Genomic DNA, 21,829 nt, shown 5'->3' on the forward strand with positions numbered 1-21,829 from the left:
TTCATTACTACCAAAAATATTTAACACTGGCAAAAATCATTTCAAGGTATAATATTTTGTCATTATAATCAATACGTTAATACACCATTCAATAATTTCAGAACCAAGAATGTTAGAAAATATTATTTTTTTATTTATGTTATTTTGTTTAAGGAATTTAAGTGGTTTCCATGTTGAAAACTTTTGCATGTCTCAAGCGCGCAGTTTTCTCGGCGGCCACTCAGTCCGCGGCTCGGACGGATCGTTGCCGCGGGTGGCTGGCCGGGCGCATGCGCAGTCGCCGCGGGCGGGCGGGCATTGATTTCCCCGCGCGGCGCGGCTCGGCCGGTGCTGCCACCTGCCGCGCGCCGCGCGCACCACGCCCGCCGCGCGGGGGGAGGGGGAACCGGCCGCTGCTGGCCGAGGTCCGACCGAGGCGGCGCACACGGCACTGCGCGACGCGGCCTCCCGTCAGTAGCAGTTCTCGCGCGGCGGCCATGAGACTGTTGTGGCTTGTTGTGGTGGTGTCGGGCCTGCTGTGCGCCGCGGCCGACGCCAAGCGGAAGAGGAAATTCGAAGGGGATTTTGAATTCGCAGAGGAGGTGAGTCCGTAGTCTGTGTTGTGCCCATTGGTGGTCATCCTCCGAGCTTGTTACCTGTGGCAGGATCACCCTGTTCAGTGGCGTGTGTTTCCCGTGTGTTCGCCTTGTTCTCACGTGCACGGCATCGCGCATGGTAACCGCTGCAGCGAACTTGCGTGCCTTTGTCCCGCAGTGTTGTTTTGTTGCGTGGGTCCAGCTAATTGTCATTCATGTGGGCTCGCCCGCCGCGGCCACCGTCTATGGGGGGAAGGGGGGTATAGTGGGAGGAGGGGAGGAAGAGAACTGCCGTTTCGTGAATGCGACGATTCGGTCGCCTACTGTCCGCTCCGATAACATCGGCCCCCCTCCTGCCGTGGCTGGCGCGACACAACAGGTGAGGTATGGTCGCAGGGCGGGCTGCTTTGTCGGCGCATCGGCCCCGCCTCGACAAACAGGTTTCGGCAGCTCGCCTGTCGCCATCCCCCCTCGCCCCCCTCCATGACTGTTGACTGGCGTGCTACAGATAGCCACGCCGTGCCTCGCCTCGTCCCAGGTGGAGCTGGAACACACTGCACTGGCGCGAACAACCACGGGGGGAGTCAGTGGCGGCTCCAGCGGGCAGGCACGGGCCTAGCCAACACTTTCAACATTGAAAAGTGGAAAAAAATGCATTTTTACAAAAATTACAGAAGTCACATTAAACGTAAGGTTTATTTTGAAAAACCATAAGAAAAGTAAAATGTTACTTTCATTACAAACTGTGATCGTCTGCCCTCACGAGGTCAGTTTGCAATGAAATGAAACTATACATTCCCTGCAGATTTGTAACATTTTACATTAACTTACGAGTTGTGTTTCACATTGTATTAACACAAGCTTAATCCTACGATTTAGTTTTGTGATCTTTATAGGTATTGAAGTGTATTTGGTTGAGCTACGTTCATATATCTATAATAATTCTTATGATTAGTATATTATACACATTGGACTCGGAGAGAAATTAATTACCTTCGGAAAGCCACAAAAATTACCTTTTTATTTAAAGATATGGGCCTTATTTAAGTTTATGCCAATGCTGCGTTATTATAGCGGGCAGTTGCATTAATTTGAGATTGTATTCGCTATGGTCTACAATCGACACAAAAAATATTGGCATCGTTCGAGACCATCACACGACCTAAAATCGAATTTGACTATTTTTAAAACCATGCTCTTGGATAGTTTGAAGACTTGATCCGAGATCAATTCTGCAACAGTGAAAAAAATTAATTATAAATTATAACAGTAAAGTTTTTTTTTAAAGAACACTACTTGTATTTGTTATATTTAAAATTATGGTGAGTTAAAAAAAAAGTTACCTGTAGTTCGTAAGACTAATAATTTTGTTTTGATATTATTTGCAAATAATAATGTTTTTTAACAAAAATAAACAACAGTGTTACGCCAAGAATTAGCAAAACTACATAAAGTTTTCAACTAGGTAAAATATATTATTATATTTTGTCTTGGGACACAAATAAATTAACTTGCTCGTTTTCTTATTTCGGCGAAATCTTTGAATGCTACCGTTTTTTATAATCAACGATTATTATTTCTTAGAAATTAAAATTTTCGGTGAAGTAAAATTATACACTTACAAAATAGTTACCTATATGAAAGCGATCTTTTTTTCTATTTAATATTAGGCTAGCAGCTGACTCGCACGGGTATTGTCTATAGTATTGTAAATGGTGGACCAGTGGCAATGGACGAAGCGGAACGAGGCTAGACGGACGAGTCCAAGAGCAAGGCCCGGGAAGCTCGTGCGACACCTGCTCAGTGGAACCTCGGTCTAACCAAGGACTGAGTGAGAACAAGTCCCCGAAGGGGTGAGATGTGCTTGCAGTTGGTAACGTGAAAGTACGAAGGAGTTTGTGGCTGAACTGTTTCAGAAACGTCAGTAATTCACTGTGTTGATGGTGAAATACTTAACGTTTTTTTTTCTACTGCTACGAAACAAGTTATCAGGCCATCTAAGCCTGCATGTATGAAACTGTACTGAGTCCCAGCATGTGCGCCCTTAAGGGTGGAATCTGAGTAGCACAGTCTAGATCTTATTACAAGGACCTGAATTACCGACAGACGCAGAGACATCCTACCTTACGTGAAAGACACCCCCGCCGGGGTATTCCTATAAGAGAGGGAGCGAGCCTTCGGCACCCCTACTCCAGTACACACCAACCAATTTCACTAGCCCTTACACCCTACACGGGCCCGCTGTGCCCAACCGAAATCCCGGACCGAACCTCCATAATCTAAATCAGATAGGGTTGGTGAAGCCCGCACCAGAAGAAGATAATATTTCTTCCAATTACAATCGGAAAAGTGGTTAGGGCATCAGTTATGATGAGAGGCTGAGGCTACCCATACCAGCATCTACACCACCAGGAACCCCACTGCTCACTCAGATAACAAGGCAGTTGACTGTGCCTCACACCCTTAGGCTCAGTACTGCTGGAGCCTACCCCGATCCACCACATCCTTCTGGGAGTCCCCAGTCACCCAGGGAACCCGTGGTCCGGTGTAGGCCTATCCAGCCTCTCCTAGCTGTCCAGGCTTGTACCGGAGCTGTGTCGTCGCTCGCCACGCAGCTCTTCACAGGGATAGGTAACTCTACTCCAAGCTTGCTCCAAGCGATAGGAGCAACACCCCCAAGTACGAGACCTACCCACTCTGATCCTGGGCTGCTGTAGAAAACCTCAGCAGGGAATCATGCACAAAGAAGGGTCAGATCGCCCTTCTACCAACATGTAGTGACTCTGGTGGGTTGCGGACAGCTCGCTACCAACTGCTAGAACAACCGCCAGCCCCCAGAACACGGAGCACCTCGAAAATCTCTGGTAATTCTCCCGGCCCCTTGTTCCAGCTGCAGGGGTTTACAGCCGATACGGTCCAGGTGCGTCCGAGTGACCTCCATTACCATGACCTCGTCCCTTCACTGTGAGACAGGCTGTTGGGACCCAACTGTCGCCAGGGCTCGGCAGTCGAACCCCCTAGGAAGGTTTCAGTCACACCTGCTGTTGCACGCAGATTCAGCCCACACTCACCATTTCTGGTTCCCTTCCGGCAATTGAGGATGCCTGAGGCTGCGCTCCCCTGGCTGCGTCCTCTTTCGCAGATCTTCCCATCACCCATCGGTGCCACAATGCTGAGAAACAATAGGATAAGGATAGATTTACTTATTTTGTATTCATCGAATAAAAGGAATTAGCCTAAATGTATATGGCTCGGTCATACACTCACGCCTTGTTGTTTTATTCCCTTAATTTTTTCCGTCGTTATTTTAATTTAAGGGATATTTTAAAAAAAACTATCTCGATTTCTTCCTTATATGTGTTTACCTGCCGAAAATATTATCCACAGTTTTTCACTAAGCGTTATATAATGGATGTAAAAAGTCCCGCAAGTCTTTGTAATCATCACTTGAGTGACTCTTTGAACCCATGATATTGCACTTAGTAGATATATTTTGATAATGTTTGTGGCAACGGAGGTATCGAGTTTAAATCTTAAAAATTGCCCTTAAATGAAAGTAATGACGAAAATATATAAATATATAAATATATATATATATATATATATATATATTCGTCATTACTTTCATTTAAGGGCAATTTTTAATATATAATTTATATATATATATATATATAAAAAGAACATGGCGTGTGAGCCGTAGTCGCGTGTATGAAGTGTGTCGGAGCTGTTGGTGTATAGAGCATCCCACTCTTAGATTGCAGTATGGAAGTAAATGGGCGCATTCTCTCTCTCTCTCTCTAACACACGCCGATTGCCGTTAGCACTGTCCTTGTTTCTTCGTGCGTTGTTGCCAAATATCAAACGAAATTTAAAATTTTAATTTTTGGACCAAGCTTTTTTCATATTGTATAGAATCAAAATACGCATCAGGCAATGCTTATTTTGAATACTTAATATTTTAAGTGTCCGAAAAAATTAAAAAACATAACTTATTCGCTGCGAACTGTTTTGAAGTATTCCGATATGTTTCACATCAAAAAAAGAAAACCTACATGTGTATTTAATTCAGATTTTTTTATTAGTAAATTAATGCCTTAGGACGCCACCGAACAAATGTTAAGACAAAAACTGTACAGGTTTCACTTAAATAATTTTTTTAATATATTGAAATGCATTTTCTCACAAACTGACACATCAAAAAGTTGACCCGCGGAAAAAATTTTTTCTATTAAAGATATATGGGGGACGAAAGCGAGAAAAATGTTCACAATGAATTAAATTAGTTTTTAAAAGCAGCTCCATCTCAATTGCTTCTACAGTTTCCGTGGAAATAGCTGTTAAAGATGTGTCTTATCAGTACAAGAGCGCGCGCTGCCGTCGTAAGAGGAAACAGGGTCGTGTGTTTAGATAAGTGGGGTTCTGTCCTACAAGCAATTTCAAATACATGGCTTCCTTAGTCAACAAAAAATATTATAATCGATTCTTGAACATAATATTTAAAATGTATGAAATAAATACGAAGGAATTTAATAGCGATCATGGTACAACATTTTGAATTATTTTTCTATCCTTCTCACCAAGCATCTTACCAAACATTGTTTTAGACAAAGTTTTGGAAAATAATTATGATATTATTACAAACAATTTAAACAGATTTGATAAGGTGTCTACTAAGGCAGTTACGTTTTTTTGGCCGGTGAAAATTTTTTTCGAACCCATGCAGTTATGGCTGGTCGTATCAAAAATGTATTTAGAAAACATTTTTCGGCATTAGGTAATCCGAGTTATCATACGTTAAAACGGATTCGATATTATTCATATTATGGGAGTTGTTGCGATTTTTCTGTTTTTCAAAAAATCTTCCCCATTTCGAACCAATTGTTCGGATTTTTCCCATAACTTACTCGACCGAGAATTTCCATTACCGTATTTTATTTATCATTTTGGACATGACTTGTCCAAAAATACGGCATTTATCGGGCCCATGAAAATGTGATATATATATATATAATTATATATATATGGGATTTTTAGAACAGAAAAGAAAACTATAAGAAAATTTCGTCTACAATAGGTAGTTTTTATTTGAAATTTACATAAAAGTGGCATTATTACAAATTTATATGTGTAATAGTATAAAATATTATAAATTACGATATGATTTCTTAAAATGCTTCTTGTTCGATCTAAATTACAAAGACACGCATCTCCTGAAATTCGTAATGTGTTAGAGATTTGGCAACAGCGCGCGCCATAAGCCGTGTACTGCAATCTAAGAGTGGGACGGGCTATAGATGCGGGTTCAGCATTTGATTGGTCCACGTGACCTATGACTCTTCGCGTGGAGCGGGTCTGTGTGGCCACAGCTGAGGTCGTACAGGTCAGACAGCACCACCTGCATCTGACGTCATCACAATATACGCCAATGATGTTCGCGATGAGTCAAAACAAACTGTAATATTACGCGAAAATAATTATTTTCTTAACAAAAGTTTTAATTCAAGGTTTCAATTTTTTTATTGGGAACCATAATGTTATATATTAATTTGTTTCCCTTTAGTTTAGTATATCCAAACGAAAAACGAAGTATCCAAACTGAAAAGAAAAAAATGTGAGCGAGTCTCTCAGTACTCGCCAGTGATGTGTAACATCTAGCCTCGGTAACCAGCAAATTCGTGTGTTCTCATGGTGCAAATGAAATTATAATATGAAACTCGGGCACGAAATATAACGTAGAATTATTTCAAATAATGCCGAGTGAGTTAGATACATAGGTACGCAATTTGGATTTCAAATACATTTTTTTGACGCTAATCACACGTAGTTTACGCACCCACCGCCTGAATTCGCTGCCGGAGCAGCTACGTCGACTATAGAATCATTCCATTTGCAGAGCGCAATTTTAAACTATATAATGAAACGCCTCCGATAAAAAAGAAAAAAAAAAACTTTAAATAATACTAAACTCCGCCATTGGACCCGATTTTCGACAAGGAATTTTATATAATTCTGCCCGTCTTGTTAAAATTCGTTAAACAGTTAATACACTAAAAGTTTCCCTTTGGCTTTGTGAACTTTGGTTCGCGCCATCCGCCGTAGACTGCAGCACCGTGGTTACACATTTCCGTTCTATGCGACTTCCGTCGTAGTCACGAAATTGCTTCTTACTGGATATGGAGAAAAAAGAAAAAAAAATTGTAAGTGCTTGCAAATGACAGGTCAGCAACAAGTGACAAGCGAGCAACTGTAGCGCGCTGCTGAAGTGACGCATGAGACGGCATGTCCGGACAACTCTGTCAGGCAGATCAGACAGACGCGACTCAGGAGTGTGCCACGGCCTTAATGGTGCTCGAAAGGAATGCTCTCCCTTGAAAGGTCGTTCCACTTAGTTTTTTTTTTTTGCGTGGTATCTAAGGTGTTTGTAAACAGTGTGCTTGCAGCTTGATAAGACCCCCACGAAGTGGAATGAGGTAACATTCCCCTCTTCCCCTGTTCACCTGTTCGCAGCCCGCCACGACGGACGCGGGAAGCCTTCTTTTCACAGACGAGAGAGCCCCACCTGAAGTTCCCCCAAGTTTATGCTCGGTTTTTTTTTCTGTACCACAACAGGTGTATTTATTTGGGATGTAGCTTACTCATACGTCATATGCCGTCCTATCTCATTGTATAAACCGGTATGGCATTAAATTTGGCGGTCGATTAGGATAGGTTAGCTACATCATAAATACTTTAAAACATTGTGGATGGTTGGTTATATTACGTAAGTATAGCTACATTAAAAATACTGTAAAATCATTTTGTGGTTGCTTAGCAAATAACTTTTTAATATGTAGCTATACAGGACTAGGAAACCGTTTACATGATTTCACAGTATCTTTAATGTAGCTATCCTAACCAAATCAACCGTTCACAATGTTTTACAGTATTTATAATGTAGCTAACCTAACTTAATTGACCATTAGTTATCATGAGTTGTCCAAAATAAACATTAACGGACACATGGCCACCGAAAAATATGGTGGCGTACAAATAAATACATTTGCCTTGTTTATGGTCTTTCGTTTTATCAACACCGCCATATTTATTTGCAATGAACAAAAAAAAACCCGAAGATGCACGATCGGGCGTTTGGCTCTCTCGTCTGTGAAAAGAAGGCTTCCCCGACGGACGCCCGACAGCGAGATGCGACGCAACGAGCTTCAGCCAATCGCAGCTTTGAAAACGCGACGTGCGTGAAGCGCGCGAATGATTCAGCTTAGCGAACACTGCGTGCAATTGAACAGATTACAGTAAGAATTGTAGCATATTGTTACGCAAGTTTATAACGACTAACATAGTAGAACACTATTTTCGAGATAAAGTATCATTTTTTAACGAGAGCTTCAGGGAAAATTCACACTTTGAAAGTTGAATTTTTTGTAATATGAACAATATAATTAATTATACCTACATGGGAGGTTTGTCTGGTGCCACAAGGATTTTTTTTGACGTGATAACGTCTAATATATTGATGAACGCCGGCTGAACGCACGAAAAAATTTCACGTTCCGCCTGAGGCGAGCGTGCAAGAACCGGCCAACCACCCTGCGAGAAAATATTCTATAATATCAAACAGGTTAAAGCGGTTTTTTAGTAATTGTTCGTGATTATATTTAAACAAATTATTTAAATTAAATTTGCAAAAACTGTAAATAATAATTGAAAATTAAAAAGTATGCAATTTTTAATCAAATTTTTCTTTTGACGTTATCACGTAAAATTATCGTACGAAAAACGACTTTACAGACAACGCCATTTTTTTGTTTTGTTTATTGCGCCAAAACATTTAGGTGTTAAAGTCTGAATGTTCGCTGATGCGCCTGTCAACAAAAGGAGACACATTATCTTGGACAGTGTGTCATATTGCAAAAATCCTCGCCACGAGAGTAGATGGCAGCACCTTATTTATAGAGACCGGAAAAATTCGTGGGTTCAATGACCTCCAGGATAGACTCCAATATCCTCTACACACTCGGGCAAATGCCAACTGTTCATTGGCTGCTGACTTGTGAGTCGTCTCGACTGGGTGGCCTGTGATTCGACACTTCTATGAGTGAGGTCTCTAATTGGTCCTCAGTCCTCCAGATTAACAGTGAACCAATGACAGAAGCAGCACTAAGGTAAAATTATTTGAATTTTAGCATAACACGAAATGAACCCGCGAAATTTTCAGGTCTCTACTTATTTATCGTCGTCCGTCATGAAATACCTAAACGCACTCGTGTGCGAATGCCAGCAGGAACGCCATAGCAAAACATTGATGAAATGATTGCATACTTTTATGAATAAAATTGAATCATTTTTACTGAATTATCATTATTTTATATGGATACAAAGAAGGAGTGAAAGGAAATCTACAATTGAATTGATAAATTTACTTTTATTTGCACTCATTAATTCAAATATGTTTATTACTTTATCGAAGAGATTATTTTAACTATAACTTTTATTCATGTTTGCTATTTAACTTCTTCCAATCTGTGTTATTCTGTTAAGGATAGGACGATGATAGGAAAAGTAGGAAACGAATGGGAGTGTTTCAAGTTTAATGTGCCTCGAAAAAGTCAAATCGATGGTAGTTCCAATCGAGTGGAAGAGAGATAGATGCGGCGCAAGCGTACAATGAGCGTAACGGGACACAGCGTAATGGGACAATGTGCGTAACGGAAAACTTTTTCGTGCGTGCAGCCGGCGTTCATCGATTTATTAGACGTTGTCACGTCAAAACATAGATTCGACGAGTGGAAATGTTTAAAAACGTATTTTTAGAAAAATTCTTAGGCATGAGATATCCGGTGCAGATATTAAAAAACACCCAAGGAGACTTTCAAAATATCTTTTTTGACGTGACAACGTATAATAAACCGATGAACGCGGGCTGCACGCCGAAAAAGGATGACTCATTGTCCCGTTACGCACACTGTCCCGTTACGCTTTGTCCCATTACGCTCATTGTACGCTTGCGCCGCATCTATCTCTCTTCCACTCGATTTGAACAACCATCGATTTGACTTTTTTGAGGCACATTAAACTTGAAACACTCCCATTCGTTTCCTACTTTTCCTATCATCGTCCTATCCTTAACAGAATAACACAGATTGGAAGAAGTTAAATAGCAAACATGTATAAACGTTATAGTTAAAATAATCTCTTCGTTAAAGTAATAAACATATTTGAATTAATAAGTGCAAATAAAAGTATATTTATCAATTAAATTGTAGATTTCATTTCACTCCTTCTTTGTATAAAAGTTATAGTTAAAATAATCTGTTAGTTAAAATAATAAACATATTTGAATTATTAAGTGCAAATAAACGTAAATTTATCAATTAAATTGTAGATTTCATTTCACTCCTTTGTATCCACACAAAATAGTGATAATTCAATAAAAATTAATAAATTTTATTCATAAAAGTATGCAATATTTCATTAATGTTTTTTTATGACTTTGTCACGTTAAACTATCGTCCGTAAACCGACTTTACAGACAACCATTTTTTTTGCCCCCCGACGTATAGTGTTTTGTTCAACCACTCAGAAATACTAGAAGTGTGAAGGACAATAGAGTCCAGGGAAATGGCGAGGTAAAAACATTAAAAACGAGAACAAAATCAAAAAATAATATAATAATTATAATCGTTGTAACATTGGACTCAGAAATACCAATTTCCCACTTATCTCTAGTTTTACGGAAAATCCGCTACCCTCCAGGTATCGATGTGTACAATTTTGATGATTTAGCTGTGTTTTTATAGGGCGTATGCTCTGTATTATAATAGAATATAGAAAAATAATATTTTAAAACCTTGCAAACTTATTTGTTACAGTGGTTTTGTTTATTACCGAGTTGTGTTATATCTAATTAGATAGAAGGCACAGACGCGACTGTGCGAATGTGGCAGGTCCTTTTTGTTGTCCGTATAAACCATGGTTTTAATCTTACTTATGTTTAATTTTAATTGTTACAAATGTTAATATTCCGTTAAAAAAACCATGAAACGCTCTTGGTTTAATAAAAAGTTCTCGGCCAAGAGAACATTTTTTTTTGTTCTAGGCCTACTTACATTTGATCTGTAACGTTTTTTTTTTTTTTTTTGCGTGTGGTGATTTAGATTCCTAGGCGTTGTGAATGTAAAAGTACTGGGAATGGAATTCTCCTTTAAGAAGTTAACGTAGCTATTGACTTTTCTGTAATCTGCAATGACGAAGTGTTTAGAGCACACACGCTCGTGCGCTGAGAATTTTACTTGAGCGATCGTCCTTGCAAACTTAAATTTTTGATATTTAAAACCATATTTTTTTAAAGTGGGAAGTGCTGTTTAGGGAGTAAAACATTAACTCTTGCAATGAGGGATGAAACAAAAATTGTACCATTATTTAAACGCTTGAACGAAAATAAAAAAAAATTGGTTGTCTGTAAAGTCGGTTTACGGACGATAGTTTAACGTGACAACGTCATAACAAAACCTTGAAGAAATGATTGCATATTTTTATGAATAAAATTGAATCATTTAAATTTTAATAATAAAAGAATAAATACTTGAAATTATACTAGTAATCAGATTTTTAAAATGCAAAAATAATTAACCTTTATTGCCGAAATTGTTGTTGTAATAAGCAATGAAAACCACATTAACTTTTCACTTCACTTTATAAACAGTCGACGAAACAGTTCACATGTAGATGACTTGTAATTAATTTTAAAAACTTGCGTTTAGCTATAAAGTTTAAATATAATTAGGAACAAGTTTTAATATAAATAAACTGTAATCAAATATCTATCATCAATTATATGAATCACCATAATTTTTTAGTCAATTGTAACATAACCTATTATTACTGCACTCGCCGACAGCGCAACGAAACAATGTGCGTAACGGGACACTTTTTCGTGCGTGCAGCCGGCGTTCATCGATTTATTAGTAGAGACCGGAAAAATTCGCGGTTTCAATGACTTCTAGGATAGACTTCATGATACTCTATGTACTGGGACAAATTGCACCTGCTCATTGGATACTGACTCGTGACACGCGTCAAATGGGATGCTTGTGATTTGATACGTTTTTTGTTGAAGGTTTTTCATTGGCTTAGAGTCCTTCAGATAAACGGTGGTCCAATCGCTGACTCAGCATAAAGGTGTACGAGTTTGGAGTCTAGCCTATTGCGAAATGAACCCGCGAATTTTTCCGGTCTCTATTTATTAGACGTCACGTCAAAAGAAAAAAAAAATATTGACTGCTTCCTTGGGACATTTGCAACATTAGGCAGCGACTGCTTCCTTTGTTTCCCACAGTTCCTCCCCTCTACCCGTGCGTCACGTGACACCGTGACGTCAGAGGGCGGGTAACTCAAGTCGCCCATTCAGCGAAGTTCCCCACTTCTGCAGTAGGTGCCCTATCGAACACTCGAGCTTTTTACTGCGCTCTTTGCATACGTCGACAGATGGTTGTCAGTGTGCATGTGTTTGGATCTAGCTACGCATATTCACCAGGACATCACGTCCTCAGTCAAGCCAATGTTTTATTTTTTATTTTTTAATTCCTTGTTCTCAAACAGAAGAGAAAACTTTCTGTTTTGAGATTTAAAAAAAATGTAAGAATGTTTTTTATAAGTATACTCATATTTTATATCCACAAGTGTGGATAGTGTGAGATCCTTTATTTGAATGAAAAATTTGGTTTTCTTGTGAATCTGAGGGGAAAAAGTGTGGTGGTATGAAAATATTGTATTGATGAAAATAATATTTTTTTCTTAATAATTTTTGACGTGACAACGTCTAATAAATCGATGAACGCCGGCTGCATGCACGAAAAAGTGTCCCGTAACGCACATTGTCCCACTACGGATGTCCCACTACGGATGTGTCCTGTTTGCTCATTGTACGCATGCATGGCATCTCCCTTCCACTCGATTGGAACAACCATCGACTTGACTTTTCAATCATATTTTCGTCGTTTGAATTATTAATATGATGTAATTTAACGATCGTACACCGATTTTCAGCACAATCGGTACGGTTATTTAAAAGTAATGTTGAATATTCAAATACGTTTTGAACCAACAATGGTGTTTTAAAGTTACACATAATAATTCAAATTACACCCGGGATCTTTTGCACAATGTTCTGAAAAATATTGTAACACATTATAAATAAGTTTGGTGTGTTTGGGATGCGTATTTGTTATAAAATCATGTTATAAAAACGAAATAATATTATTCCCTTACTGTGAAAAAAATGTTTATAAATATCTATATACCATCTGAAACTATTATTTTTCAAGTATGGCCTCGTGGCCGTGCGGTTAGCATCGCTAACTTCCAATTTTGAACTTGTAAAAATAAATACGGCGCACGCAAAATTTCAAAAGTAATAAATATATTTGAATTAATGAATGCAAATAAAAGTAAATTTATTAATTAAATTGTACATTTCATTTCACTCCTATGTATCTATACAAAATAGTGATAATTCAATAAAAATGATTCAATTTTATTCATAAAAGTATGCAGAGGTAGATTTTATCATTCAAAAGATAGAAAAATTCAAAAAAAATTCTTCCTCAAAGAATATAATATTTTTAATGCCTAAATGGTTTGGTTGCAAAAACCTATTACGGCTCAGTCTCAGGCCGAATATGATATTTCCTTTTCTTCTGGATCAATCATTTCATCAATGTTTTGTTTTGACGTCACGTTAAACTATCGTCCGTAAACCGACTTTAGACAACAATTTTTTTTTACATAAAATTAAATTTTTAACATCAAGTTGTATGTATACTTATTCTGTATTAATAAAATGCACCACCCTATATATCCACCCCTGATTTTTGTTTGTGGCATTAATTGTAATAAATTATGACTTAAGGTTAGTAACATACAGCCAGTATGATAAAGACATGCACTAAAACAGGTTGTATTTGTTTGAAATAGAAAAATACAAGGACAACAGCCTAAATATAAATTAGTTTTGTGTCGTTACAGTGATTCTGTAGCTCTTAAAGAGCCAGTAAATTATCCCAGGTTAACACCTGTTCCGGCACGAACATGCACTAGTTTCCTAGTAAATTCGTACTTGTGTAAGCAGTGTTGTATTGAGCCCGCATGCCAATAGATCAAAGACATTTGAAAGAAGTTCGAATTAAAAAAAAAAGGGGGGGCTTACATTGCTTAACAGATGCAACGTAGATAAACGACATGAATTGAGAACAGCAGTTGAAAATCTGTCGTCCGACACTTGACTTTCTGCCTCGCCTGAACAGTTAGTTGCCCCTTCTGTCGTGATAAGTTATTCCGAGATTTTCGAATTCTCGGAACAGTTTTCTCGTGTTTTTGTTTTCTTTGTGGTTCTTCCCCAGCTCCATTATGGTTTATCAGCAGCTTGGAACTTGTGTCTTGTCCAAGAAAGCTCTCCCGAGACGAAATTGGCTCGGAACCTCCCAAGAAGGCTAAGAGAAAAGGGGGGGGGGGGGAGGGGGGAGAAGACTTATCTAGAGCTCGTGACCTCTCCAGCTTTTGGAACTTATCTAGAGTAGTCCGCCTGGTTCCCTGCCCTCGCTATCTGGCCATCTCTCTGGCGCACAGACACAGAGGCTGTGTCCATCTTCACTCTGTGGGCGGTCATCGCCTTTGACGCGGCGCTATTCTTGTCCCATTGTTTCATCACGTTTCTTGAGGTGCAGCTGCCTGGGTTCTTTGCTCTCGCTGTACGGCATTTGGTAGGAGTAATTTCGTCAATGGAACGGAAAATCTGTAACCACGGTGCTGCCATCTGTGGCGGATGGCGCAAACCAAAGTTCACAAAACCAAAAGAAAACTTTGTAGTATTAGTAGTATAATTTGGTATGTCCTGGGACTGGCGCTGGCGCATGGAGCCGGGAGTAGAACCGCCATCTTGGATTGTGACATCACGGCGGGATCCTTGGATGACCTTGTACCTTGACCTTGACCTTCAAAATTAGCCACAATTAGCCAAAATTAGGCCAAAAATCGCAAAAATGAGCCACAATCCGCCAAAATTTCAATTTTTTTTAAAAAAAATCCCACCGAAAATTCTCAAAAAATTTCACAATTCAAAAATTAGGATTTCGAAAAAACTCAAAATACTTTTGGTCTTAGAAAGAACACAAATGTCCTAAAAGAGACTTAAGCATCCATGTCTAAAGCCTCTGATAAGCCAGAGACGTCATCTAGGATTATGAACGCCATGTTGGTTTATAACGTCACCGTTGAAATTTCCTTTACGGTCGCCATCTTGATGATACGTAACTATTATGTTATACATTCGGGAAAATTTTTAAAATTTATAAAAAATTAAATAATCGAGTTTAATAATAAAAATTTAATAAAAATATTAAAAATTTAATAATACACTTACACTATGGGGCTCGGAGTCCTCGGTTCAAACCCGTTCAGGTCTAAATTTAGAAAAATGAAGACCGATCCTACCTCCACGGAAGCCGCTGGCAGACTAAGCTCCCACCATTTAAGTCAAGGTATATATCGTCAGCGAGTATGACGTCATGTCCGCTATCATGGAAATCTTTATTTATTATCCGATTTTAATGAAAAAAGTTTTAAAATTTATAAAATCAATAATTTTTTAATAAAAAATCTTACAAAAAACCGTTGCATGTTTAGTTAAGACCGCCATATTGAAAATCCGTAGTTAAAATGCTAGAAATTCCGAAAAAATTCCAAAAATTTTTAAAAAATTGCCTACTTCAAATGGTTACTTATTTAAACGATTTCGGTCCTCGGACTGATTTCAGGCGAGAATAAACCAGTAATTTATTAATTTATAAAAAAAATTCTCAATAAAAAGTAATACAAACGTCTTACAGCACACCGGACATTTTGAATTATGTCACTACTGTATCGTTTATCGTTAGGACGCCATCTTGAAATTCTTTATTTATTATCCGATTGTAATGAAAAGAAGTTCAAAATTCCATTCAAAAATTAATTTATTAGAATACTGATTGATTAGATCCATTCCCGTCCTTGGTTCGAAACTGGTAAGAGCAAAAAAAAAAGGGACAGATTCTACCTCCACAGAAGCCACCCAGACTGACCACACACCACCAATACTAAGGTATATATTGTCAGCTGGTATGATATCATGTCCACCATCTTGCCTTAGTCTGCTGGAATCCACCATCTTGTTTTCATCTGCTATAGTGTGCTGACGACATGATAGTATAATTTACTGTTCACCATACCTTTGTCCTCGACTGTTGACATTAAACCTTGACCTTTAACTTTGACCTTACCTTGAAATTTGACCTTGAACTTGAAATGTGAACTTGATATTTGACTTTGATATCGAAATTTAACTTTGAAATTTGAGTTTGACCTTGATAACCATCATGGATCCGACTTTTTGTGTTCAGTACATGCTGCCAGTAGCTACCATCTGCTAGAGGACATTGCCACCATCTTGTTTTCGTCTGCTGGAGAACACCATCATGTGTGTGTACTCGTCTTACAGAGTGCATTACCATCATGCTAGTTTTATTCTAACCCGCTAGAGTGCAGTAATAAAATATTATTACTGAGGTGTCCGCCATCTGAATATTTGGGCGCCATCTTGAAATCGTGAAATTTTTTAGCTAGAGATTCGGAAAAAATCCAAAATTCATCAAAAAATTCACTAACAAGTAATGATTGATTTGAAACTTGATTCTATCCCTGGACGATAAAAAATTAATGTAATATAACCTAAAGTTAGCTTAATAGTGGCAGGTTAGAGAAATAAAACACCACAATTTCCTTTACAAACATAAATTTTATTACATAAATTCTACACTACAACAAAAAAACACATGTAAATTATTAACGACTTGAGCAATTATCGATTTAAACAGTCTTCTTATAGTACGAAGTAAGTCCTTGACATATCTTTAAATGATTTCTCAGTTCATCAGGTCTACTCATTGGTACACCACCTTTTTCACAAATAGACGAATTATCGATTTCATTCAAAGGACAGTGGTATATTTCATTCCGCTTTGCACTTGGAATATTTGATAATGTTTTGTCACAGAAGATACAGCGTGATTCTGATTAATGTTCAACCCGTCCTTTGCAAAACCACATGTGACGTTTTAATCTTCCATTGTGTATAAACTGGCTACAACTCCTGTTACATTGATATTAAATACATTCAGAGTTATTATTGGGTATTACATAATCTCGTAATTTCAAGTTATTGATTTCCTCACAGTATGTACAGTTGGATGATGGAACACCGTTGGATGCTCCTTTCTTCATCAATGTCACTGGCACTGTTAACAAACATTGTAACACTGCTGAAATGTTAACTTCAGAAGCCTTCGAGGTCTACTCTGCGGAAGATGCACGCGTTGAAATCTCCTGCTGTGCTGAGAGAGTAGGTGTATCTGTTGACGACGTTGTCATCGGGCTCTGCACTGATGATGGTGGGCCTTCCATTCAGGTCGGTGTTAATATTGGTAATAATGCCATCGTGTTTCAAAATAACTATAAATACATTGTAGAAGAAATTAAGTACTTTTCAATTTTTATTCTATATTTGCAGCAGTCAATTTTTATGTAAGTAGGCATGATTACTTGGTTTAAAAAATACAGTATAGGAAATATTAACGTTCATATTATCATATTATAAATTAATTTTATTCACTGATTTAAAAAAATCAAATGATTTAAATCATGATTAAAATCACGATTTAAATCATGCTGATTAAAATCAACATACCCTGCTGAAAATCACTAACAAGCAAGACGAACTTCCTTCTCCTTGGTGCTTAGCGAAGCCATACTTCTTTTGCGATCGTTAGTGAGCATCCTGTATTCCACATAAAATAACTAAATAATATTTACCTGTAAGCATCATGTGGTGACATCTGTTGACAAGAATCGACACTACTCTAAACAGGTTATTTTGCGTGATATAAATTAACTCTCACCACTGAATAGTGCTATTGTAGTTAGTTAAAGCCTAGTAGTCTCGTAACCACATAGCCTCGTGTCCCGGAAGCTTCGTAGTCCTGTAGCCTCGCAGTCTCGTAACTTTATGTTCTAGAAGCTTCGTAGACCTATAGCCTCGCGATCACGTAAAATTTTAGATTCGCAATCGCATAGTCTTATAACATCATGGCTCGTTATCACGTAGTCATGATGTCTTGGAGCCTCGTAGACTTGTAGCTACATAACCAAGTAGCCTTGTAATATTATATCATATCTCATATGCTGTTGGAGCAGTAGGAGCCACGTATCTTCGAAGCCACGTAGCCTTGTAGTCAAATAGCGTTAGGCCTAAGACTATTTCGAGTCGAATACTTTTGACGTCATTGATTGTTGGAGCTAAAACACTGTTGTAGCCAATGACTGATGAAGGCATTGTATCCTAACGTAAAATTAACGAACGCAACCTACTGAGTTGAATGTTCGTGAAAATGTACGTCCTTTTCGTTAGAGGTGCTTCCTTTTTGTTGAATGTGCTTCCATATGTACTTTTTTTTTGATGATTGTGCTTCCATATGTACTTCTTTTTGATGGTTGTGCTTCCGAGTGTGCTTCCTTTTATAAAAAATAATTAATATAAATAAAGTCAATACTTTGACTCACGTAGTATACCAGTAGGCCTCGCGTATATAAGTGAGGTTCAGATGACAGGACCCTCAGTCCACCTCTGGCCGCGGTACAGTACGGACCGGCTCTCTTCAATTAGTTTCGCGAGTTTGGTTACTGTTCCAATTTCGACCTGGGTGGAAGGCCTACCATCTTCAGTGCAGAGCTCAATGACAGCGGTGTCGACAGTCGCGGAGATCTTGACGACATCGGTACCATAGACTGCAGAGGAGAGAACGATATGTGGTGTTCCGCCAGCAACATTGCAGACCTCAATGGATGACGAGCGTTTATTGCGTCAGTGCAAATACTGTGGTGTATCATTCACTATAACTTCAAATACTCGCAGACATGAAATAAGCGGTTGTTCTAATAATGCTCAAAGAATACAATTTCAGTGCAACAAGTGCAATAAAATAATTTCTCGTCACGAAAGCTTACACCGTCATTAAAAAAAATGCTCCGAGAAAGTTAAGTGCAAGCATAATGATCATAGTTATTGTTTTGACACATGTATTGAACCAGCCAATGAGAATATATAAGTGAGGTTCTGACGACTGGACCCTCAGTTCACCTCCGGCCGCGGTGTCGTGCGGATCGTATAGTTATACTTGCATAACATATTATACCAGTATATAGCTAATCTTGAATATTCGATGGCATTATTACCAATATTAACACCGACCTGGATGGAAGGCCCACCATCATCAGTGCAGAGCCCGATGACAACGTCGTCTACAGCTACACCTACTCTCTCAGCACAGCAGGAGATTTCAACGTGTGCAACATCTTCCGCAGAGTAGACCTCGAAGGCTTCTGAAGTTAACATTTCAGCAGTGTTACAATGTTTGTTAACAGTGCCAGTGACATTGATGAAGGAAGGAGCATCCAACGGTGTTCCATCATCCAACTGTACATACTGTGAGAAAATCAATAACTTGAAATTACGAGATTATGTAATACCCAATAATAACTCTGAATGTATTAAATATCAATGTAACAGGAGTTGTAGCCAGTTTATACACAATGGAAGATTAAAACGTCACATGTGGTTTTGCAAAGGACGGTTGAACATTCATCAGAATCAAGCTGTATCTTCTGTGACAAAACATTAGCAAATATTCCAAGTGCCTAGCAAAATGAAATATACCACTGTCCTTTGAATGAAATCGATAATTAGTCTCTGTGTGAAAAATGTGGTGTACCAATGAGTAGACCTGATGAACTGAGAAATCATTTAAAGATATGTCAAGGACTTACTTCGTACTCTAAGAAGACTGTTTAAATCGATAATTGCTCAAGTCGTTAATAATTTACATGTGTTTTTTTGTTGTAGTGTAGAATTTATGTAATAAAATTTATGTTTGTAAAGGAAATTGTGGTGTTTTATTTTTCTAACCTGCCACTATTAAGCTAACTTTATGTTATATTACATTAATTTTTTATCGTCCAGGGATAGAATCAAGTTTCAAATCAATCATTACTTGTTAGTGAATTTTTTGATGAATTTTGGATTTTTTCCGAATCTCTAGCTAAATAATTACACGATTTCAAGATGGCGCCCAAATATTTAGATGGCGGACACCTCAGTAATAATATTTTATTACTGCACTCTAGCGGGTTAGAATAAAACTAGCATGATGGTAATGCACTCTGTAAGACGAGTACACACACATGATGGTGTTCTCCAGCAGAAGAAAACAAAATGGTGGCAATGTCCTCTAGCAGATGGTAGCTGCTGGTAGCATGTATTGAACACCAAAAGTCGGATCCATGATGGTTGTCAAGGTCAAAGACAAATTTCAAAGTGAAGGTCAAATTTCAAGGTCAAGGTCAAATTTCAATGTCACAGTCAAATTTCAAGGTCAAATTTAAGGTCTAATTTCAAGTTCAATGTCAAAGTTAGATGTCAAGGTCAAAGTTTAATGTCAACAGTCGAGGACAATAGTATGGTGAACAGAAAATTATACTAACATGTCGTCAGCACACTATAGCATACGGAAACAAGATGGTGGACATGACGTTATACCAGCTGACGATATATACATTAGTATTGGTGGTGTGAAGTCAGTCGAGGTGGCTTCCGTGGAGGTAGGATCTGTCGTTTATTTTAATTTTTTGCTCTTACCAGTTTCGAACCAAGGACGGGAATGGATCTAATCAATCAGTATTCTTATAAGTTAATTTTTTGATGAATTCTCAATTTTTTTCATTAAAATCGGATAATATATAAATATTTTCAAGATGGTGTCCGTAACGATAATCGATACAGTAGTGACATAATTCAAAATGTCCGGTGTGCTGTACGACGTTTTTATTACTTTTTATTGAGAATATTTTTTATAAATTAATAAATTACTGGTTTACTCTCGCCTGAAATCAGTCCGAGGACCGAAATCGTTTAAATAAGTAACCATTTGAAGTAGGCAATTTTTTAAATAATTTTTGGAATTTTTTCGGAATTTCTAGCATTTGAATTACGGATTTTCAATATGGCGGTCTTAACTAAACATGCAACGGTTTTTTGTAAGATTTTTTATTAAAAATTTATTTATTTTATAAATTTTAAAACTTTTTTCATTAAAATCGGATAATAAATAAAGATTTCCATGATAGCGGACATGACGTCATACTCGCTGACGATATATACCTTGACTTAAATGGTGGGAGCTTAGTCTGCCAGCGGCTTCCGTGGAGGTAGGATCGGTCTTCATTTTTCTAAATTTAGACCTGAACAGGTTTGAACCAAGAACTCCGAGCCCCATAGTTTAAGTGTATTATTAAATTTTTAATATTTTTATTAAATTTTTATTATTTAACTTGATTATTTAATATTTTATAAATTTTAAAATTTTTCCCGAATTTCTAACATAAAAATTACGTATTTTCAAGATGGCGACCGTAACGGAAATTTCAACGGTGACGTCATAAACCAAGATGGCTGTCATAATCCTTGATGACGTCAGAGGCTTATTAGAGGCTTTAGACATGGATGCTTAAGCCTCTGTTAGGACATTGTGTTCTTTCTAAGACTAAAATTATTTTGAGGTTTTTCGAAATACTAATTTTTGAATTGTGGAATTTTTTAAGATATTTGTGTGACTTTTTTCCCCAAAAAATTAGAAATTTTGGTGACTTTGGATAATTTTGGCGATTTTTGGCTAATTTTGGCTAAGGTCAAAGTTCAAGGTTAAGGTCATCCAAGATCCCCGCCGTGACGTCACAATCCAAGATGGCGTTTCGGTTCCCAGCTTCACGCGCCAGCGCCAGTCCCAGGACATACCAAAAAATACTACTAGTATTAACTGTTCAGTGAATTTTAACAGGATAGGTAGTACCTTAATAATATTCCTTGTCGACAATCAGGTACAAAGCCGGGGTTTAGTATTTTTTCAATTTTTTTTTTTGCTTTTATTGGAGCCGTTTAGTTGTATAGTTTAACATTTCGCGCTGTAAATCGAATGATTTGATAGTCGACTTAGCTGCTCCTGCAATGCATTTTAGCGGCTGGTGCGGAAGCTACGCGCACTTCAAGAAATGTAGTTTAAATCACATTTTTAGTAGATTTATTATCATGCTTCGACATTATTTAAAATTATTTTACGTTA

General features: G+C 37.9%; 1 protein-coding gene across 2 annotated transcripts in view; it reads left to right on the forward strand.

Moving 5' to 3' along the window:
* The first annotated feature begins 322 nt into the window (after positions 1–322).
* The window catches only part of LOC134533265 (proteoglycan Cow), a 348,711-nt gene continuing 327,204 nt past the window's right edge, over positions 323–21,829 (forward strand). For both annotated transcript variants that reach the window (XM_063370705.1, XM_063370704.1), the window contains exon 1: positions 323–581. In XM_063370705.1, coding sequence (XP_063226775.1) covers positions 477–581 — 105 coding nt within the window. In that variant the 5' untranslated portion in view covers positions 323–476. The remainder of the gene's footprint in view (positions 582–21,829) is intronic.

Source organism: Bacillus rossius, chromosome 6, assembly GCF_032445375.1.
Source record: "Bacillus rossius redtenbacheri isolate Brsri chromosome 6, Brsri_v3, whole genome shotgun sequence".
Lineage (NCBI taxonomy): Eukaryota > Metazoa > Arthropoda > Insecta > Phasmatodea > Bacillidae > Bacillus > Bacillus rossius.